The sequence below is a fragment of the Berghia stephanieae genome, chromosome 1 (assembly GCF_034508935.2).
Source record: "Berghia stephanieae isolate SIO BIC M18660-M18661 chromosome 1, UCSD_Bste_1.3, whole genome shotgun sequence".
Classification (NCBI taxonomy): Eukaryota; Metazoa; Mollusca; class Gastropoda; order Nudibranchia; family Aeolidiidae; genus Berghia; species Berghia stephanieae.
In genome coordinates, this window is record NC_088360.1 from 10,906,391 (window position 1) to 10,930,710 (window position 24,320).

The 24,320-nt window shown below is 34.9% G+C and overlaps 1 protein-coding gene across 5 annotated transcripts in view; it reads left to right on the top strand.

Annotated features, from left to right (window-relative positions):
• Nucleotides 1–12,899, top strand: part of LOC144967782 (protein Smaug homolog 1-like) — a 47,646-nt gene extending 34,747 nt beyond the window's left edge. For 3 of the 5 annotated variants that reach the window (XM_078905456.1, XM_078905431.1, XM_078905448.1), the window contains exons 5-13: nucleotides 319–428; nucleotides 870–956; nucleotides 1,675–2,158; nucleotides 2,600–2,688; nucleotides 3,868–3,965; nucleotides 4,252–4,627; nucleotides 6,028–6,100; nucleotides 6,347–6,433; nucleotides 9,442–9,840. In XM_078905456.1, coding sequence (XP_078761582.1) covers nucleotides 319–428; nucleotides 870–956; nucleotides 1,675–2,158; nucleotides 2,600–2,688; nucleotides 3,868–3,965; nucleotides 4,252–4,627; nucleotides 6,028–6,100; nucleotides 6,347–6,433; nucleotides 9,442–9,485 — 1,448 coding nt within the window. In that variant the 3' untranslated portion in view covers nucleotides 9,486–9,840. Of the gene's footprint in view, nucleotides 1–318; nucleotides 429–869; nucleotides 957–1,674; nucleotides 2,159–2,599; nucleotides 2,689–3,867; nucleotides 3,966–4,251; nucleotides 4,628–6,027; nucleotides 6,101–6,346; nucleotides 6,434–9,441 lie in introns of all 5 variants that reach the window. The other 2 variants (XM_078905422.1, XM_078905440.1) reach the window with 1 other exon arrangement.
• Nucleotides 12,900–24,320: the final 11,421 nt, after the last annotated feature.

Here is a 24,320-nt window from a genome sequence, read left to right on the forward strand (position 1 = left end):
ATGAAAAGAAATCGACAATCATTGATTCGAAAGTAATGGATCATTAAACAAATAACTATCCTATTGGAGATTTTTGTTTAGGGCGAAGAGCTGCCAGGGGAGCTGGGCGTTGTAACTTGCTTGAAGATCGCGAAGATACCCGGGGAATTCAGTCCAGTACCTTCTGGATTCGAAGCCAAGACCATACGACTGTGGTGCGCAACGCCACCCCCTAGCGAAAAAAACATAAATCATATTGTTATTTCATTCATTCATTCATTCATTCATTCATTCATTCATTCATTCATTCATTCATTCATTCATTCATTCGTTTTCCAGATCTCTTGTTGTGGCTGAAGGAGATACGGTTGCACAAGTATGCTCTTCTGTTCAGGAATATGACGTATGAAGAATTACCTAACTTAACCGAAGAATGGCTGTTGCAAAATGTAAGAAACTCTTTCTGTGGAAAAGGAAGGAGGGTGGGGGGGGGGGGGGGGGGGTGGGGGGTGGAGGTCAAATATAAATTATTATTAGTTTCAAAAAGGTGGCTTTGATTGGCTCATAATAATCTTTGTTTAAAAATAACAATAGTAATTATCAAATGATGATTCTGTTATTACTGTCGTCAGCAGACTTTTCTGGGTTTTTTTTTCTTTTCTTAATATATTTTCTCTTTTTTTATAGTTACAGTAATTATTTTAATGCGTAAGTTTTTTTCATGTGTTTTTACTTTGTATAGACTCATGGCTAAAGTACACCACAAAGATGTTGCTGTTTTGTTGCTATTATTATTATTATTATTATTATTATTGTTATTATTGTTATTATTGTTGTTATTATTATTTGGTACCCAGTTTCATGTTGGTGTGCATTATTTCCTTTGACAGAATGTGGTCAGAGGTGCCCGGCAGAGGTTTATGATCAATATTGAAAAATTACGAGAGAGGCAGAGCCTACTTAGACAGCTGGAAAAGGTTAGGATTTAGTGTAATTTTCCTTTTATATCCTTCGCTCCTCACCTCATCTTCATCTCCTCCTGTTTTAAGATAATACACGAATGGATTGGATAATGGAAGTACCTCCATGTTTTAAGTTGTCCCTTTGCCTTATCTTTTTTTTCTTTTTTTTGTGAGTGCTGGTAACTGCAGCTAAACTCCAGTTCAGTTCCCTTTTGATTTTTGTGTTATCTCCCCATTTACTGGCACTGGGATTACCTTGAAGTGAAGCAAAAAATGAGAAATACAAGTCCGAAAAAATTTTTGGTTTTTGTTTTATTAAAGTTCATAGCTTTGACATGATATATTTTTGTTAACATCCCGGTTTGCCTTTAATTTGTTATCTCTTTATGTGCATGGTGGTCCCAATAGTTAAGTTGGTAGAGCACTCTTTTCACAAACAAAGGGACCGAGATGGATCCTGGGTCAGTCGAGATTTTGTTCTCTGATCCCCTTTTTACCCAGTAGTGATTGGGCAGCTGGGTCTGTTAGATCTGGCGGGAAATAGTTTCCGATAGTCTAGTGTCCTATCCAAGCTATTGCTATTGTCCATTTTGCGCTATAGAAGCTGAGATAAACTCAGACTCCATTGGCCTAATGGCTCAGAAGGACAACTTATAGGTATGTGCATGGTTGTCTTTGAGGATTTTCAACTTCAACCCATAATACTTTCCTCATTACCATTTATCATCCTTAGACTATCAAGGGAGACGAATCTATTAATCTGGTGTTATATGAGTTGAAAGCAGTTCTTCAAACACCAATAGGACCCTTTGATGCAGAGCAACAGCAACAGAAGCAACAAAATAATAACAGCAACACTGGAGCTACAGATCTGAATGACGCAAATACCACCCCCTCAATCAGTTCCTCTATCACTACTACCACCACTCCGACCACCTCCTCTCCAACTTCCAGCACTACTGCTGTGACAGGACCAGACAGCAAAAGCTTATCTACCAACTCAGAATCTACTTCATCGTCATCCTCATCCTCATCATCAACAATAACCACAGTGATGACCACAACATCATCTACATCAACACCCGCTGTGCCATCATCATCGTCATCCACATCACCGTCTTCATCGTCATCACAACCAGACTCTCCTTCTGACAGTAGTAATGATGGTGTGGCAGAGGGAGATTTGCCCTCTCAAATTTGTCGCCTCTTAGGCAAAGGTAGGTGAAATCATTCAAATTATTCACAGCATGTATTCCTAAGTTGAATGGAGTCTGAAGGGGGGGGGGGGGGGGGGGGGGGGTTAACCCATCTTTCATGAAACATATAAGTAAAAACATTGGAAAGGAGTGATCATGACCTATCAAAGGCAGTTCTTTTCTTAAAATACTAAGTTTCTTTGGGCTGCTTACTGCCTCCAAGTGACCTTTTCATCTCACCCTGTAATATTGTTATAAAAATAATATATTTACAACTTCTAGTATATTTTTAAGGCAGATAACTCAATATGCAAGGTTTTGATTACTTACACTGGTCTTTTAAATCATTTTATTTTCCTTTATTGAACAATTCAACGATTGTTTATGTATGGATGTATCATTAATTCAATGATTCCCATCTCTCTTTTTGAATATTCAGACCATGATTTATTTCTTTTGCAGTCTGTCAAGAGTTGCTCAGGGCAACTGGTCGTGACCAACATTCTTTCCAAATGTATCTTATGCTTGTTAGAACAGTCCTCCACCACGATGTGAGTATATTTTCAACCTTCTTTCTTCCAATGAAATATTAAAGAAGAAAAGTTGAAAGAATGGGGAAATGTTGCCTTTAGTAATAGACTTTATCAAACCTGCCATAGACAGCCAGCAAAAAAATATCTGTATATTCTTATTTGACAAATCTGAATTGAAAAAAACAAAAACAATAAAACAAACTCATGCTCCATCATTATTTACATGTATTTCACTAGTAACAGATATTTTTAGGTTGAGTAACAACTGTATTTTCACTGCTTATTTTGTTTTACCAATCCGAGAAGGGGGGGGGGGATAAGTGTAATTTGGGTCATCAAAAATTCTCAAAAATATATGACAGGTCTTGCTTACTCTGCTTCTTTTACCTTTTCGTGTACTGGCGCTGATGTAACCAAAATGTGTTGCAAGCGCCGTAAAACCCTTAAAACCAAAACCAAACCTTTTAGTGTAAGCTGTATGTACTTCTTTGTGCCTATATATAAAATATAATTGAAACCATATATATTTATCCAGGGCAAAATACATCTAAGCGCTTTACAATTTGCTCTTTATAAAAACTTATAATAAGTGTAATTTGGGTCATCAAAAATTCTCAAAAATATATGACAGGTCTTGCTTACTCTGCTTCTTTTACCTTTTCGTGTACTGGCGCTGATGTAACCAAAATGTGTTGCAAGCGCCGTAAAACCCTTAAAACCAAAACCAAACCTTTTAGTGTAAGCTGTATGTACTTCTTTGTGCCTATATATAAAATATAATTGAAACCATATATATTTATCCAGGGCAAAATACATCTAAGCGCTTTACAATTTGCTCTTTATAAAAACTTATAATAAGTGTAATTTGGGTCATCAAAAATTCTCAAAATATTATGACAGGTCTTGCTTACTCTGCTTCTTTTACCTTTTCGTGTACTGGCGCTGATGTAACCAAAATGTGTTGCAAGCGCCGTAAAACCTTAAAACCACAACCAAACCTTTTAGTGTAAGCTGTATGTACTTCTTTGTGCCTATATATAAAATATAATTGAAACCATATATATTTATCCAGGGCAAAATACATCTAAGCGCTTTACAATTTGCTCTTTATAAAAACTTATAATCTGCTGATGGTGGGTGGAACAGCATATCAGAGAGAAGGAAAATGTTATTATCCTTTTTTTTTTCTTATCACAGGCATTTACTGCTGAACAAAAGAAAGCGTTGGAATCTCAAGTGAAAACAGCTGAAAAATTGTGGCGCCCCACACCTCATTCCTATAGGCCAAATACAAGGTAACCTTGTCATAATCATTTTTTTAAATCACAAATTTTTATAAATGTTTTGGTCTGAGGTAATAATAATAAAAGCCAGAATTAGATAAAGTGTCTATCATCCATGAAGTAAATCCTTTAACAGATTTTATTTCTTTCACTGTTATTGATTCTCTTTTATTTCTTTCTTTGTAGATTTACTCTGAAAACATTTTTACACAAGCTGTACTTTTTAGATTTTGTTTGATACATCTATATCAATATCATAATCTGGCTATTTTATTTCTCCTCTTCCTCTCCATAACAGCTGGTGGCGTGGTAAAACTTACCCGGTTTGCGATTCCTATGGAAGTCGTATCATTCCTAGATCCAAAAGGGATCCAGCCCCTGACAGCTATCAGCAGCAACAGTTGCACTGGCGTCAACAGCAGCAGCAACGGCAATATCAGCAGCAGCAACAGCGACAGCAAGGCCAACACCATCACGTTTATCATCCTCCTCATCACAGTTACCACCACCATCATCAACAACAACAACAACAACAACAACATGGAGGGCATCAGTCATGGAGCAGTGGGAGTTCATCCTTTAGACCAGGACAAGGGAGTATTGGAGGACATCAGACTTTGACAAGAAATAGCTCTTTGAATCCGGCATATCCCAATAAACCTGGACTCATAGAGGTAAGAGGAATTAGTAGCTCTGTAAAACCCCTTTTATAATTTGGTTTGGAAACTTTTACGTTTTTATGTTGACATTAAAATTACCATGTACCTGTCAATTCGTATTGGAGAGGCTTCCTCCTGGCTCCTTGTTACTCATTCATCCAACAGTGATGAATGGCTGGTTCAGTTCATGTCTATTGAAAGTACTTCGTCTTTAAAATAGTATCCTACTGAAAGGGTAGTAAAAAATTTATTTTCATCTTTCTGAAGGATTCATTGATTGAAACTGAAATTCTCAAATTCAATAAAACTCGTTGAAAAATAGAATATGGTGCCAGATCCCATAGTGCAAGAACTTTTTGTTATTCTGTCAACCCGAGGTCAAATTGGTCATTTATAATGTTAGATTAAGTGACATATTAACTCCTCATGAAAACTATGAATATTAAATATTTCAAGTAGGCATGTCTGATAGACAAATCAGGCTGCAATCACAAGACCATGTAAGGAAATTAAAGAAAACCCCATTTAAATACATTTCTTTAGTATACTGATGAACTGGATTCAATCTGATGGGTTGATACATCCTATATGTGGCTATGTGGTTCTAGTGGTATGGCACTTGCTTTCGGATCGGAAGGTCTTGGGTTTGAGCCTCGCTCAGCGCATAGTTGAGTCCTTGGAAAAGACTCCTTACTCACATTCTCTCACTGTACTCAGGTGTAAAATGAGTACTTGCCGTTTACAGCGTTGTCTCTGTCTGAAAAAAAATTGTATCATCGCCTAACAGGCGTCATGTCCCGTCCTAAATGTTAAATGTTGCTGTGGGCCAGGGACACCTTGTAAAGCACTTTGAGCACATTTAGTGGATATTGCGCTATATAAAAGCTCAATAAAATGTAGTTTGCTGACTCTTCATTCATCATAGAATGCATTCAGTAAATTGTTTACATAGTTCATGGTTGTCTTCTTTGAAATCTTCCTGCTGATCTTGATCAGTAGTGGTGAATTGTTTGGGGTTTTTTGTTTTTTTTTTCAACGATGAAGGTATTGTTGTTTAAAAGCAACGGTTAAGGGGAAGCTAGATGGTTGGGTATCCTTTGCTATGATTTAAGGGTGATGCCATTTGTTGTTTTCATATATGCTATTTGTGAGAAAAAATTTAAGGCTTTTAAAAAAAATTTTTTAGCAAAGGCCATCCCTGATTCTTAATGACAATTGGGCTATCTCATAATTCATAAAATCAATATGTTCACTTTTGTGTTGACCCTTTTAATCTTAAAAGATAATTATCATTAGGTAAAAGAAATGTTATTTTTTTTAAAATGGCGTCCAAGTAAATTTTGAAAGCATTTTCCAAATATTATTGAAAAATGAGTGAATTTTATTTTATCTGTATTTTATTTTTCTATCTGCAGCCCCCTGCCAAGCAGCCCTTGTCAAGAACACAGTCCGCTCCCATCAATAGACCCATGACACTGCCTACTCACAGTAAGTTGCTTAGTTTGTAATGGTAGATTATTATTATTATTATTATTATTATTATTATTATTATTATTATTATTATTATTATTATTATTATTATTATTATTATTAATTGATTTATATGTTTCGTTATTTATCAATTTATTTTTGCACCATCTTTTTTTTTTTTTTTTTAAAATTTCGAAGACAGTTTGTAATAAGAGTATTGTTTAAATAAGACATTCCTATCATTTTCATTCTTTCTAATAACAGCACCAATTCGTGGGGATGATGTAGACCTCAATGCCTCCCTCGTTTCACTGTGTGTTCAGATGACTGAACAGGCTTTAAGTAACTCTGGTAAGTGCTACTTGACATTGATATCTTTTTGGAAAAAATCCATACTTAAAAAAAATTTATTTATTTGTCCACTCTAGCTTAATTGTTCTTTAGAAAATTGTACAAGTCACAGTTGGATCGTTTTTTTCCCGTTTTGAAAATGTCCTTTTAACGATTATTTCTAATGATTATAGTGTTGTAACTATAAAAAGCAAAATATGTATTTGAATGTTACTCAAAGTCGACTCAATTCTGAGTATTTGTATTTGAGGGCAGAGAGAGTAGTAGTCCTTCAGAACCATTTAGGCCCATGAAGTCAAGAATTAATCCCTGTTTCTATAGTGTGAAATGGACAATAGCAATTGCTTGCTATCCTTTGGATAGGATGCTAGTTTATTGCAAAGTACTTTCTGCTCGCTTTGACAGAACTAGTTACTTACTGCTTGGTGTACAAGGGGGGAGGGGGGTTAGAATAAAAATCTCGACTCCCACTGCACCCAGGATCGATCTTGGGGCCTTTGTGTGTGAAGTGTGTGGTCTCCGTCGCCCCCCCCCCCCCCACTTTAATAAAACTACCAAAAAATATAAAATGACTTCATTTATGAGTGGTAAAAATTAATTAGGGTGGTAACCTCACCATGAAATATGAGCTATAAGAACAACAACTCTTCATAGAGGATTTAATGGCCCTATTGATGCTCTGCCTTTAGACATCTGCTAGCCAGATACGAGGGCTCTTTCAGAAATAACCGAAAAATGCCCATTGCTCAGCAACCAGTAGAGATTTTTAAATTCTGTAAACGACATGATATTTCTTATTTCCTTACGGATATTCCCAGAAATTATGAAGTGCATCATTTTGCGCAATGAATTTCTAGACGATTTTAAAGATGGCGGCTCACCTTGAAACTTGGTCAAAGGAGGAAATCAGAGCTGTCATACGTTTTTTGAACGCCAAAAGTCTGAATCCTACCGAAATTCATAAAGAACTTCAGAGTGTATATGGTGAGCATGTTATAAGCCGTACACAAGTCTATCACTGGTGTAATTTGTTTGAAGCCGGCCATTCCGACTTGACAGACAGGGAAGGGAGAGGGCGTTCGATAACTGCGACGTCAGAAGACAATGTGAAGCGAGTTGATAAGCTTATTCGTCAAGACAGGAGGTTGAAACTTCATGAAATCGCAAGCAGTCTTGAAATTTCGGAAACTTCTGCCCATAGAATTGTATTTGATGAACTTGGCTACAGAAAAGTCAGCGCAAGATGGGTTCCTAAGCAATTGACCGACAATCATAAAGAACAAAGATTGGACATCTGCAGGGAACTTTTGAGAAGAAGCAAGAGCTCACGCAGGGTTCACGGGCATACTGCCAACGCCGGCGGAGACTTTCTAGGGTACGATGTGACTTTTCTTGACAGCATAGTCACCGGTGATGAGACTTGGTTGCACCATTGCACCCCAGAAACAAAGCAAGATTCGATGACATGGAAACATCCATCCTCACCTGTCGCGAAGAAATTCAAAGTCATGCGGTCACCAAAGAAAATAATGGGAACTGTTTTCTGGGACAGTCGTGGTGTTATTCTGTTCGAAACCTTACAACCTGGAGAAACAATCAATGCTGCAAGGTACTGCCAAACTCTTGACAAGCTTAGGGAGGCCATTCGCAGAAAGCGCCCAGGGCAGTTGACCAACGGGGTCATTTTGCAACACGACAACGCTACACCCCACACAGCACGAGTGACGCAAGGTTGGCTAGAGAAATATGGATGGGAGATTTTGCCACACCCACCACACAGTCCAGACCTCGCCCCATCTGATTATCACCTCTTTGGGCCATTGAAACGTGAGCTGGCAGGAAAGCGCGTGGATGTCGATGAAGAGCTTGTTGACCATGTGCGGAAATGGCTACAAAACCTTGACGGAAATTTCTTCCGAGAGGGTATCTATTCCATGGTGCGGCGTTGGCAGAAGTGTGTCGACAGACTTGGCTGTTACGTAGAGAAATGAAGGACGATTCAAGGTATGAACACGTGCAAGAATTTTGTTGATAGCATAAAAAACGCGGATTTTACAGGCATTTTTCGGTTAATTATGAAAGAGCCCTCGTATAAAGTACCAACTCACAAAACTTTGTAACCTTAAACGTTTATAGTCTGACTGATAGAATTTCGTGAGAACTAATCATTAAAATGGCTGTCTAATATAATAAGAAAGAGATGGGTGATGTTCATTCTTTAGAGATACCCTTGTTCAATATCAAATGAAGTCAAGTAAGATACGAGGCAGTCGGGGTATCAGACTTAAAATTCCTCCATTTTATGTTGACAGTTTTCTTTACTCAATACTTCCTGCTCAAGGATCAACTTTCTACCTGGAATCGAGCTTTTGAGGAATTTGTAGACTTAAAAATTATATAAATAAATTATAAGATAGGTACCGTCAACTGGGGCTACTTAGGCCACCCGGGGTAACTTAGGTCACTTACTGAAGACAAGATTGCTTATTTTAAAAGATAAATTACATGTAGCTTTTATCTTTTAGATAATTAGAGCCCAATAGATCTAAAAAGCACTCATGAATTTAACTTTTTAAAAAGCAACCTTTTTTTTATTCTACTAAGTGGCCTAAGTAATCCCGGATGGTGTAAGTAACACCGGTTGACGGTATATTGTTGTGGTTGTTGGTGTTTTGTTTGTTTATTCATGCACACCAATAATGTTTTATTTTAAGTGTTTTGTTTGTTTATTCATGCACACCAATAATGTTTTATTTTAAGTGTTTTGTTTGTTTATTCATGCACACCAATAATGTATTTATTTTAAGTGTTTTGTTTGTTTATTCATGCACACCAATGATGTATTTATTTTAAGTGTTTTGTTTGTTTATTCATGCACACCAATAATGTTTTATTTTAAGTGTTTTGTTTGTTTATTCATGCACACCAATGATGTATTTATTTGAAGAAGAAAATGGAATTGAAAAACTGACACTTTTTATACTAGGAATTTTGTCTTATTTCCACAGAGCAAGGAGACACCAGCAAGGGCTCTGGATTCTCAATGAGATAAAAGAGAACACCCAGATGTTGTGTATAAAACTGTATATAGATGTTTTGTGTAGTTCCAGATTAGTCCAGACTTATTCAGATTGACACATTAATTATCTATACAACAATCAGCTTTTGGCTCTCATTCGAAGTGAGTAATAAATGTACTCCAAATAGTGGTTTGAACTTGAATTTTTTAAAAATTGTATACTTTTATTCAGATGAAAATGTAATTTAGACATCTGCGGTGCATTTTAGAGAGCAAATTATTGTTCACGAATCAAGAGCTACATGTATTTCGTTTTTACACTTTAAAATCAGCAAATATTGCAAGTTTAAAGAATATTTAGGCATACAATCAAGAAAATAAAAAAAAAGTAAAGATTTCCCATTTAAAATTAAATACTTAAGAACAAATGCAACTTTGAAAAATACGCAATTAGCAACATTGGGCATGATATTCATTATTTCATTATTCTGAAATCAATTAAAACAATTAAATTGATACTGAACTGCTTGAATCTGTGGACTGTAAAAAGTAATAAACTAAAAATGAAATAACTCCAAAAAAGAGAACAAAACACCAAACGGTATACCGTGTTTGGTAGTTTGTTCTCTTTTGAAGTTGTATTCACTTTTGTTTATTACTGGAAAAAAATTAAAATATCTTGTTATTTTTGGTTCAAATATTGTGTGAATTTTATATAACTCCTCTATACTATAAAAAAAGTCAAGACTTTTCACTGTAGCGCTGGTTTCAATAAAACCCATATGAAATATCAGTTTCTGATTCTTCTCTCCAATTGAAAGATGCTTGATTTACAGTGAGATGAATTACCTTGATCCTAAGTACAAAGTTTTCTGATTCTGCTTGTATCTATTTCTTTTTCAAAAGCAGATGGTTTTATTCATTTATAAACGTGTTTATACATGAAGTAGCATATTTTTTGATTGCCTGGAATAGTAGAAGGTTAACAACTGTGTTTTGTTATTGTTCTATATAACTGTCCAAACATATTATTGATGGAGTGTTATCGTAAGCCTACTTAGCTTGTCTGTAAAGCTTTAGGATCTTTAAGTTTTATTAATGGGAAAACAACAACAAAAAACCCATTTGGAGGTGAAAATGGAATCATATCTAACAAGTCTCACTAAATTGTTGTCTATGTAACAGTTTGAAAATGTGATGTAATGCACAAACCAGTACTTAAAAACCATTTTAATGGTTAGGTTAAGTCAAAGAAAATGAATTGTGGTGAAGGATAATGTAGAAATTGAGATTTTGTTTTATCTGGTACATATACCACTCCTTCCTTTTTTGTTTTGTCGTGAATCAGTACCTGCTCGTAATTTTTACTATAGATATTGATGCCAGGAATTAAATCTCGATATATATAATCTATTATATTATTAGAATAATGATTTTGTGGGCAATATCTACTTAAATCTTCAAGTGATCAATTTTGTCCTACTCCACATCATCATAACCATTTGATGTCTTGAATATTGAATTTCTCTCTCTCTCTCTCTCTCTCTCTCTCTCTCTCTCTCTCTCTCTCTCTCTCTCTCTCTCTCTCTCTCTCTCTCTTGTTTCAATTTCTTTTTTATTATCGTTATTGTTTTCAATAAAGAAGAACAACAGAATTTTATGCTAATTTTTAATTTATTGAGGTAATTTCATCCAATATTTATTGTTTTTATTTGGCAAGCAATTTGTTACTGTGTTGATACAATAAACTGTCATAGTTTCAGTTTGGCAACATTCTATATTCCCTTTAACGAATTTCGTTACTGTTTTATTTGTTGATGAGATATTTCTTCTCTATACATCGTTTATATAAGATTTCCAATCGTTTTGAAAACATTCAATTACTTTGATTATCAATATCAAAGACTTAGCCCAAAATATATTCATCAGTTTCATCAGATTCAGGCATTGTCTGGAACACATCTTTTGATGCTATGTTCCTTGTCTATATGCTTTTTTTACAGCACAAAAAGATGTCATCTTTTTTTTATTTTGACCTTGGCGAATTTCATTTATTCTTATTTCTTTGTGAATGTTAATTGATATTGAATCCCGAAAATGATGGTGAGAACGTGGAATTTCGCAATGTTACTTGTGTCTTGAATGGTTGATCAAGGAAGTATGTCTTATATTTTTTTCAGTTGAGTTGTCTAATCAATCTTTTTTATTTTTTTATTTTAGACATTATGGTAATTCCAAATAAGATGTATTTAAAATGCATTTATGGACCATTTAAATGTCTTTGCTCCTTATGCAGCGACTGATGTTGGTGAACAAAGAGGTATAAGAATGGTCCATTCATGTGAGAAGTCAAATCCCATGTTGAAATGACATGCTCTTTCATTATTTCAATATTTTCGTAATCATTGAAAGTCATGTCTTGCCCAGCACTGGTGATTTACTTTACTCAGAAATGGGTGAAAACTGTATGATTCTGAGGTTAAACCATGATTATTGTCAAGATTCAGGAATATTTTTTACAATGTATTTCATTAACAATTTTTTTTTTCGTTATATGTTCTGGTTATTTCTGGGTTTTTTTTTTTTTTTTGCAAACTTATTTTACAAAAGGTAAAACTGGAATACCAGGTTGTGAATGTTAATCATAAGGAACATTTAATTGTTTCTATTGATATATATTTTGTCATGGAGCGTTTAATCCTTGTCAAATTTGTAAGTTTATCAATCACTAAAGGATTTAGTAAACGATTTGAAATGATTTATTAGAATGGGAATGGCTATTAGTATTACAAGGATGCCCCTTTTCTGGTGAGCTGGAAAACCGGCTTTTTGAAATTATCCGGCTGACTTTGTTTACTATTGATGAGTTAATTTTTTAAACGATGAAAGCATGGGTTATTTGAAGGCAACACTTAAGGGGGATCTTATAAGGGAATAAATGTATCCTTTTCTATGATTTAAATGTGATACCATTTGATAAGAGAAGCTTTGCACGAACTATATGCTCTTTACGAGAACAATTTTCAGGCTTTTTTTTTAGATTAGAAAAGGCAATCCCCAGTATGATTATCAATTACATACTGTAACGCTATTTGTTCTGTTACTGAAGTGTTCCATTCAGGCATTATATGAGGTTGATAATGAGTCACAAATCTAAAACAGTATCTTGCAATTATTTTGAAATTCATCAGCATTGCTATGAAACTCTTATATAAATTCATCTTCTTTTTTTGTGTGGATAATATGGATGGCAGGACCATGTTCAATTAGTGTAGATGAATGATGTGGATCACTAGAGGGGTTTTTTGATGACCGTTTTACGTACAGAACCAGATTATATTCGTTGGTATCGATTACCATTGTCAATTCAATTCTATACCATTGTCAATATCGCTAAAAATGGTATGTACACTAGTTTTTAACTGGTAAAGACTTTTTCTAAATAAATTTATAAAATGAAGAAAATTGTACATCCAAAGAAGTTATAGTGTAATCAAAAAGCTAAAAATAGCACACCCTCAATACATTATATACCTTCTTTATACCACGGTAAATTTGTAGTAATTAAAAGATACTGGTGGTTATCTTATGGATATGAATGACCGCTGTATATAGACTTAATTATATTTCTGTTTTTTTTTTTTTTTTTGTTTTTTTTTGTTTTTTTTTTTTTGTTTTTGTTTTTTCCACATCATTTCTGGGATGATTATACAAAACCAACAAAATCGTTCATTTTCCTGTTATGAAATAGAGCAACAGACTCCTGATTTTTAAAACTATAAGTGTTATGTAAAAATAAAATGTGGTAACATTGTACATATTTTATTAATCTTTGTTTTGTCGAAGATTTTATTGGAGAGCAATGAAGGAAATTTTAATATGAGAAATATACAAGTGTTTCCCTTCCTCTTACAATCTTGAATTGTAATTTTTCTGTGAGGAATCTGAATCTGATAACAGCAATATAAAAATTTTAAGTCAAACTTTTTGGTTCAAAGACCAAAATTAAAGAATGGATCCCAAATGTTTAAATTAAACCTTATAGATGGATTTCAAAGGGAAAAGAAAACAAAACAGACAAACAAAAGAACTGAACATCAAGTTACTGACACTATTGAATATAGTGTCATATCTTTTTATATATATTTAAAAATAAAAATAAAAAGCAAAACATCAGGTTACCGACAATGTTTCATATTTTTATATCTAATATTATACATTTTGAAGCATAGATTACCGGTTATTTTTTTAGTCTCGGTTATTTTGTTTTGGCCTTATTTTTAATGATAAAAATTTGATAAAGATTTTAAACGAGAAAAGCTATACATGATTTTAATTTTCATGAAAACAGAAACAAACAATGTGGCAAGTGATTTTACATTTAGTATCAGAGTTGTCAAACACTATTTAACCCCTGGAGATAATGTTTTATTACGGCATGGGTTCATTTTCTCACTTTTTCATGATTATATGATCCAGACTTTGAAGGTCATGGTTTTTAATGTTGCTGAATTGTGTTGTTTAGTTTAATACGCACATTTTGCATACCTTGTTTTGTTTCCAGAGGAAAATTGATCATTTTCATCTTTGTTTCTATTGTCTTTCCATTCGAGTTTTTTCTTTTTTTTTTTTCGTTTATGCATCATCTGCATTTAAGCCTCCAGTTGAGCGTGTTTTTCAATAAATCCATATTTTCTTTTGGATTTATTTACTGTGTATTCAAATATTTCATTGTAAATTATTCATGTTCATTGTTGTACTATTTAAACACATAAATTTGATAAAAACGATCTCCGAACCGTGAGGACTTTAGAACAGCTGGTAATATATGGATAAGAACCATGCAATAGGGGTGTGTTAGTTTACAATTAAAAAGAAGGTGAAGCAAATGTATGTCAATTACCTTTGACAGAAATAATGTAGGTTCAATTTCCAGTGGAGCATGCTTTCAATAACCATTTTTATTTTTGTCGGCTGTAGAGGGTATGAGTCTAAAATGGTTATTGTTACGCATTTTGGTCTTTATTTAAGATCAATATTGATTTTTGATCAAATTGTTATTCTTTTTTAAATTTTTTTTTATTCCATATTTTCACGAATTCTAGTATTGACTTAAATGTTATCTTGTAGATAATTAATTATAATCAAAGAAATAAGATAACGTTTGTAAGAATTATCAGTTCCTTATCTAATTTATAATTAGTTGGGAGTCAAGTTATGGAGCCGGATCTCAGATTGAGACAATATTGTGGGTTTTTTTGTTTGTTTTGAGTGTAATGTTTCGAGGCAAAAAGACATTAATATTATATTTTGAAAACCCATGGATGACTTTTGTTTTCATCTATTTCGCTAAGGTTGAATGATGATGATAATAATAAAAATAATAAATAACAATAAATGGCATTTGTATAGCGCCTTATCCCGATTTCATCAGGCTCTATGCGCTTCGAATAATTATTAATAATTCAAAAATCGAGGGTTTCGCATCAAAAGATTAGTTGGAATAACCTCTCAAAGGTGTAGACAAAAATACATATAATGGCTTCAAAAAGGAACAAAATACCCTGCTTCAACTAATAGTAATAGTAAAAACAGTTAAGACGTGAATACATCACAATGTTGCAAGGTTATATCAATTTTTGTACATTGTTTTATACAGTCCACGATTTTTAGCAGTTTAATTTTCACTTCAAAAGACATGGACAAAGCATTAACTTTATACAATAGAATAGTTATTCTCTCCTTCTTCAATTCTTGATGCCAGTCTCTCAGTTGTGAGATATGTTGTCATTATTTAGCCTATAGAAATTGATGAAAACGAGAAAGTTTTTCCTATTTCTCTTTGAATAACTTTTTATTGATGTCTTTTGTGTTGAACTGTTATAATTATTTTTTTAAAAACAACCTTTTTCACAACCCATCCATAATTCCGCAGATCTGCAACATCAGTCCTCATTTTGGTACTTAGATGTTGGGTGACGGTTTGAAAACTGTTGAAAGTTTTCTCTTTCAGTGTGTAAACGGCACACTCACGCCATTACTCGAGAACTGTATAATAGATTCTGTTGATTTGCTGAAGCCGAGAATTAAACATAAAATACACATTTTATAAATGATGATATTGAAGAATATTGTGTGTGTGTGTGTAAGAAAGAGAGAGAGAGAGGGGGGGGGGGAGAGAGAGAGAGAGAGAGAGAGAGAGAGAGAGAGAGAGAGAGAGAGAGAGAGAGAGAGATATGACGTAACAACATCAACAACAGGGTTATGGGGAATTAACTATTTAACTGCCTGACTCTGGAATGACACTTATTAAAATATTTGGCCAAAAATATCGATCGATTTTAAATCAACCTCATCTTGGCAACAACTCTCAACCCTGGGACCTCACGATGTCTTCCTTAAGTTCCAAGTTTGAGAGTTTTTGCCAATATGAGGGTCATTTATATCGATCGCTATTTGAAGGACGAGTTTTCTGGCCAAATTTTTAAATACGTGTCTTTCCAGAGTACGGCAGTTAACTGGTTAAAGTATGAGTATTATGGAAATGAAAATCGGGTTCATTTCCAGTCTTATTTTAATCATGTGATCTTCTGTGTCAAATATTGTAAATATTATGTCATTTTCAATAACATTATTTTAATTAAGCCTTTCAACTCTCTGTCCTTCTTCAGCATTGGTTTCAGCAATGGTTTATAATTCAGCTCCATTGTTCGGAGTATTTCATTACGTTGTGTTTGAAACATTTACGTTCTTCAATTTTTCGTTGCTCGTTCTGCAATGATTGGGAAAAAAAATTCTTAGCATAAATTTGTATTTTTATCAAACACTCGTCCTGAGTGTGTGCCTTTTATTGCCTAGATTTGGTAAAATCTTTTAAAATATTACGTTATCATGCTAAGCTCTTCTGTGAAAGAAAATAAATTTTTATGCTATATACAATTGTCTTTGAGTTTACTGGTTTAGAATTAGAATTTTATATCTATATACTCCCATAGTGGGCAGGGAGGTACTTTTGTGTCTTCTATCCCCCTATATCTGTTTTCCAACTAGCTTACTGTCTTTGTATTGGAATGAGATTACTTGGTTTTGTCCTGGCCCAGACCGGATACCCTTGGTGAGAAGGAAACAGTCAAATGTATAGTTAGTTTTGGGAGCTGATATTTTTTTTCTTGTATATCATCTCTCTGTTATGTAATGTATTATTAGTATTATGTGTTGTTTACATTACATATTATATATGATTTGGAAACATTTGAATATATTCCTCTTAGTGGGGACCTATGCTTGTGACTGGATAAGACTTTTAGGTAATTTCAAACTAAGTATTTCGATAGTGTGCTCTTGGAATCTACATCTGTTCCCTATTTGATCCAATTCTCCTTTGTCGTACTTTTTCTTGGGTGCTTTAATTGTAATTCTAGAACTTATTAATTATCATCTCATTTCTTTCCTTTTAACTGGCGCTGATATGATGTGTTGCAAGAGCCGTAAAACCCTTCAAAGCAAAAAAAAAATAAATATACCTGCTGTTCCCGTGTATATTACTATACCTAATCGCTCTTTGTCCTTATGGAATGAGACGACTTTGTTTTGCCCTGGTACTGGATAGGATCATTTGACGAATGGGTCAAAATTAAAATGAATGCCTTCCACCGTGGACCAGTGCTGTTCCTCTTCTGTCTCCTTTTCCCGTATGTATCTATATCCCTGTACCAAATTGATCTCTTCTGTCCTTATGAAATAACATGAGACGACTTGTTCGTGTTGATTTTGTATATTGTACTCTATCGGATCATTTGACGAATGGGTCAAACTTAAAACGAATTCCCTTTGTGATAGATTTTACCTTTCAATTCATGCCCTTGAAATATTCGTATATTATTTTAGTCGGGTATTGGTAAGTTGAAATAATTTGTCCAATGAGTCCAGACGGACCGGGGATGTCCCTTTACTTTTATCCTTCTCTTTATATTGTCATCCAATACCAATCGCTTTCTATCATTGTTCTTGAATTAGACAACTTAGTTTTTTTTTACGTGCGCTGTGTCGTCAAATGTATGACATTCGCCTTTGGATCTGAAGATCCAGAGTTCTAGCTCACTCTGAGCGGTGCATAATATTTGAGTCCTCGGACAAGGCTCTTTACTCACATTCTCTGACCGTTAACAGGCTTGTCTGTCGGAATGCAATATCGCCTAACAGGTGAGCTGTCTCGTCCTATGTTAAGTTGCTGTTGGCATTGTAAAGCGCTCCGAGCACGTTTAGTAGATATTGCGCTATACACATGTTCAACTTCTTTTCTGGGTGGGGATCCTGACCTCCCATTGCGGGCAGGGAGGTACTTTATGTGTCTACTATCACGCTGTGTCTGTTTTCCAATTGATTTCTGTCTTTGTCATGGAATGAGATTACTTGGTTTTGTCCTGACCTTGGCTGGGAGGGAAACAGACAAATGTATAATTATAGTTTTGGGAGATGGTATTTTTTCCCTTGTAAATCATATCTCTGTTATGTACTGTTATTATTTTTATTTCTAACATTTGAGTGTAATCCTCTTAGTGGGTTCCTGTGCTGGTGTCTGGTTGAGACTTTAAGGTCATCTCAGACTAAGTACACTGATAGTGTTGCTCTTGGAATCTAAATCTATTCCCTATTTGAACCGATTCCCCTTTGTCTTACTTTTTCTTCAAGGCCTTTTCATTTTACATCAATAATGTCTTTACTATCCAATTTTCTTCCTTTTTACTGGCGCTGATATGACCTAAATGTGTTGCAAGCGCCGTAAAACCCTTAAAAACAAAAAACAAAACAACTTGTTTTTTCTTGCTTTGACTATGACGAGGATCTTTTTAGTTAGTGGGATTCTGTACTTGTGTCTGGATTGGACTTTAAAGTGATCTTGGAATGTACTTCTGCATCCCTATGTGATCAATTCCTCTACGGATTAAATTTTCTCGGTGCTTTTGATTATACATCAAGAATATTTGTTACTATCTCATCTTTTCTTTTTGACCTACTTGACTGAGGGCCTTTCGTCTCCTGGTCATACGATTGGGACTCCCCGTCCACCTATTTTATCCTCTGTGAGATCTCTCCACCTTTCATGATGTTAGGGTGGGTCCTTGACATTCCTTGGTGGGCGGAGAGGTCACTATTTTAGTGTCTTCTATACTCTCTATTTTATTTTTATCTTTCCACGTTACTCTCGTCTTTATTCTGGTGAGATATTGCTCGTTTTTTCTGATCCTAGAGGGGATCCTTAGCTGAGAGGGAGACAGTTAAATAACGCTCCATTTTTTTAAGATGATATTTTCGTCTTGTAAACCACCTTTCTGATATGTACTGTTATAGTTCTTAGTTTTCAATATTATATATTGTACTTTGTAAACATTAAAGTGTATCCTTCATAGCAGGATATTAATACTGATAATAATAATAATAATAATAATAATAATAATAATAATAATAATAATAATAATAATAATAATAATAATAATAATAATAATAATAATAATAATCATGTTGATGATGATGATGACAACGACGACGACGATGATAATGATGATGATAATAGTAATACTGCTGCTGCTGCTTTTGATGATGATGATGATGATGATGATGATGATGACCATTATAATAATAGTAATGATGATTATGACGATGATGAATCATAAAAGCACAATGCATATAGAACATCCTTAAAGGTTACACAAACTTAAAGGACAATACATGCCGTCTGTAAGACAGCATTACACTTTTCTTTTTACGACAGTCAACGCTGTTAACAGTCAAGTTCTCATTTTACACCCGAGTACAGTGACAGATTGTGAATAAAGAACCGTATCCAAGGACTTAGCTTTGCGCCACTCAGAGCGGTATTCAAACCCGGGGTATACCGGTTCGAAGGCAAGTATCAAACTACAAGACCACAAAGCAACACCAAAAAAAAAAAATAAATAAACAAAAAACAAAGACAATTATAAAATTTTTATCACACTTTCTTCTACAACCATTCGTTCGGCATTTAAAAAAAGTTGTAAGAACAGTTTATGGATGTCTGGGGCAGTTTAAAATTTATATCCTAAGACTCTAAAAGTATAAATCTTTTTTTGAAATGCCATTGGCAGGAAGCTCCATGGTTTGAAATATGAATTTGATGAATAAGAGTTCGATTATTATAATTTGATTCAATAGTCTGATGTCACGTCGCCCAGCAACGGCGGCCATCGTGGTTCTAAACAAAGAAAATCGGTACTTTTTATTCTTCATGTTGGCTAGAACTTTTCATATGTCTTGTGATTAGAATGTGTCAAAGTCAAAACATGATCAGATTTATAATGTCTTTTTTTCCCCTCTGGATACGCTTTTATGCTCGTCGGAAAAAAATATTTCATAAGGGCCTCCACCATTGTTCCGATAGTTTTGAGCCAGTTACTAAGTAACCATGCGTCATTACGAGGGAAGTGGCGTTACGACTGTTGAAGCGTATTTTGATTGTTCATGACGAATATGACGTCATCATAGACATGATTATATCAGGGGATTTATGACCCGAATGTTCATTTTTTTTCCTCACAGGGTTTTTAAAGCTCTTTGATCACTATGATTCGTTGCTACATGTTATACTCGACATCATTGAAATTAATATTCGGTATAGATAGCCAAAACATAGAACAGTAAACATTTCAAACTAAAAATGCTAAAGATATAGATAGTATGCAGATGACGTCACTCAGGCCTTTGTTATTGTTTTTGCCATCCGCGTTTGTGAGTTTTCTCACTAAACTGTATTAACCAGACTATAAAAGTTCATGGTTACACATAGTTTGTGTGTTGGTCCGTTATACTTCCGGATGGCAATGTTGTGAACTCCTTGGCCAAGCGCATTCTATCTATATTCATTGAAAACTAGTCATCCCCATTATTTTAATTGTTGAACGGATTTAAGGGTGGGTTACAAATTCTTTTTTTTAATTTTAAAAAATGAAATATAACGTATATAGATAGTATGCAGATGACGTCACTCAGGCCTTTGTTATTGTTTTTGCCATCCGCGTTTGTGAGTTGTTCTCACTAAACTGTATTAACCAGACTATAAAAGTTCATGGTTACACAGAGTTTGTGTGTTGGTCCGTTCTACTTCCGGATGGCAATGTTGTGAACTCCTTGGCCAAGCGCATTCTATCTATAGTTTGCTGGTATTCCCCTCTCTTCAGTGAAAACGAATCACCCTCATTGTTATAGATAGTATGCGCTTGGCTAAGAAGCTCATAACATTGCCATCCGGAAGTATAACGAACGAACACATAAAACTATGTGTAACCATGGACTTTTATAGTCTGGTTAATACAGTTCAGTGAGAATAACTCACAAACGCGGATGGCAAAATATAACAACAAAGGCTTGAGAGACATCATCTTCGAACTATCTATAATTGTCCGATTGGACTTGAGGGTGGTCTACCTACCTTCTTCTCTCTTCAATGAAAACCATTCACCCAACCGTCGATCTAGAAACAATAACATTGGTGCGATTGCCGTAAACTGTACTCACTCATTATTATTATTGTCCGAGTGGACTTAAGGGTAGGCTACAAATGGTTTGTTTTGAAAAATTATGTATTGGTCTGCTGGACATCCCATCATTTCAGTGAAAACTAATTACCCTCATTATTACAATTGTCCGAGTGTACTTAAGGGTGGTCTACCTACCTTCTTCTCTTTTCAATGAAAAATAATCACCAAACCGTCGATATAGAAACAATAATATTGGTCCGATTGCCGTAATCTGTACTCACTCATTATTATAATTGTCCGAGTGGACTTAAGGGTGGGTGACAAATTGTTTGTTTTTAAAAATTACTTATTTGGTCTGTTGCACATCCCTTGTCTTAAGTGAAAACTAACCCCCATTATTATAATTGTCCGAGTGGGTATAAGGGTGGGTTACATATTCTTTGTTGTGAAATATAACGTATATGGTCTGCTGGCCTTATCACTCTCTTCGGTGAAAACTAATCACCTTCATTATTATAATTGTCCGACTGTACTTAAGGGTGGTCTTACTACCTTCTTATCTGTTCAATGAACACTAATCACCAACCGTCGACCTAGAAGCAATAACATTGGTCCGATTGCCGTAAACAGTACTCACTCATTATTAAAATTGTCCCAGTGGACTTAAGGGTGGTCTAACTACCTTCTTATCTCTTCAATGAAAACTTATCACCCAACCGTCGACCTGGAAGCAATAACATTGGTCCGATTGCCGTAAACAGTACTCACATTATTATAATTGTCCGAGTGGACTTAAGGGTGGGTCACAAATTATTTGTTGTGAAATATAACGTATAGGGTCTGCTGGCCTTCCCCTCATTCAGTGAAAACTACTCAGCCTCATTATTAACATTGTCCCAGTGGACTTAGCGGGTGGTTGGATGGGAGCATCACCCTTGAATCATATACCTATGATGTTCGCATGGGTATACGATCCGATAGTTATGTCGTTTCTTCTTCTCTTTACTAGCCTATTCTGCTTCTTTGGTTTGTGATTGTATTTTTGACAGGGGATTTTTTTTTCTGTAAATCTTCTGCCTTTTGTTCTTGGTTATTTATAATTTAGCTTATGATATCTTTAGGTTATGATTTTGATTTACATTTGTACTATTTTTGTTAGATTGCTTGTTTTTTTTTGTTTCAGCGGTCTCTCATATAACCTCAATTGTGTTGGAAAAGACCTAAAGCAACAAACAAACAAAACAAACCAGTGGACTTAAGGGCGTCTATCAACCTTCTTCTCTCTTCAGTGAAAACTAATCACCCAACCGTCGATAAAGAAAAATTAACATTGTTCCGATTTCCGTGGACTGTACTCATTATTATAATTATCCGAGTGAACTTAAGGGTGGGTGACAAATTGTTTGCTTTGAAACAAATTACATATTTGGTCTGCTGGACATCCCCTCTCTTAAGTAAAAATTAGTCACCCCCATTATTATAATTGTCTGAGTGGATAAAGTGTGGGTTACAAATTCTTTGTTGTGAAATATAACGTATATATGCTCCGCTGGCCTTCCCCTCTCTTCAGTGAAAACTAATCACCGTCATTATCATAATTGCCGGAGTGTACTGAATTAAGGGTGGTCTACCTACCTTCTTCTCTCTTCAATAAAAACTAATCACCCAACCGTCGATCTAGAAACAATATCATTTGTCCGATTGCCGTAAACTGTACTCACTCATTATTATAATTGTCCGAGTGGACTTAAGGGTGGGTGACAAATTGTTTGCTTTCAAAAATTACGTATTGGTCTGCTGGACATCCCATCTCTTCAGTGAAAACTAATCACCCCCATTATTACAATTGTCCGAGTGGACTTAATGGTGGTCTACCTACCGTCTTCTCTTTTCAATGAAAAATAATCACCAAACCGTCGATATAGAAACAATAACATTGGTCCGATTGCCGTAATCTGTACTCACTCATTATTATAATTGTCCGAGTGGACTTAAGGGTGGGTGACAAATTGTTTGTTTTTTAAAATTACTTATTTGGTCTGTTGCACATCCCTTGTCTTAAGTGAAAACTAACCCCCATTATTATAATTGTCCGAGTGGGTATAAGGGTGGGTTACATATTCTTATGTTGTGAAATATAACGTATATGGTCTGCTGGCCTTATCACTCTCTTCAGTGAAAACTAATCACCTTCATTATTATAATTGTCCGACTGTACTTAAGGGTGGTCTTACTACCTTCTTATCTCTTCAATGAAAACTAATCACCCAACCGTCGACCTAGAAGCAATAACATTGGTCCGATTGCCGTAAACAGTACTCACTCATTATTATAATTGTCCGGGTAGACTTAAGGGTGGGTCACAAATTATTTGTTGAGAAATATAACGTATATGGTCTGCTGGCCTTCCCCTCATTCAGTGAAAACTACTCAGCCTCATTATTAAAATTGTCTCAGTGGACTTAAGGGTGTCTATCTACCTTCTTCTCTCTTCAGTGAAAACTAATCACCCAACCGTCGATATAGAAAAATTAACATTGTTCCGATTTCCGTGGACTGTACTCATTATTATAATTATCCGAGTGAACTTAAGGGTGGGTGACAAATTGTTTGCTTTGAAACAAATTACGTATTGGGTCTGCTGGACACCCCCTCTCTTAAGTGAAAATTAGTCACCCCCATTATTATAATTGTCCGAGTGGATAAAGTGTGGGTTACAAATTCTTTGTTGTGAAATATAACACATATATGCTCTGCTGGCCTTCCCCTCTCTTCAGTGAAAACTAATCACCGTCATTATTATAATTGTCGGAGTGTACTGACTTAAGGGTGGTCTACCTACCTTCTTCTCTCTTCAATAAAAACTAATCACCCAACCGTCGATCTAGAAACAATAACATTTGTCCGATTGCCATAAACTGTACTCACTCATTATTATAATTGTCCGAGTGGACTTAAGGGTGGGTGACAAATTGTTTGCTTTCAAAAATTACGTATTTGGTCTGCCAGACATCCCTTCTCTTCAGTGGAAATTAATCACCCCCATTATCATAATCGTCCGAGCGGACTTAAGGGTGGTCTACCTGCCTTCTTCTCTCTTCAATGAAAACTAATCACCCAACCGTCGATCTTGAAACAATAACATTTGTCCGATTGCCGTAAACTGTACTCACTCATTATTATAATTGTCGGAGTGGACTTAAGGATAAGTCACAAATTGTTTGTTTTGAACATCAATTATTTTGTCTGCTGGACCTCCCCTCTCTTTAATGAAAACTACTCATCCTCACTATTATAATTGTCCGAGTGGACTTAAGGGCGGTCTACCATCCTTCTTATTTATTCAATGAAA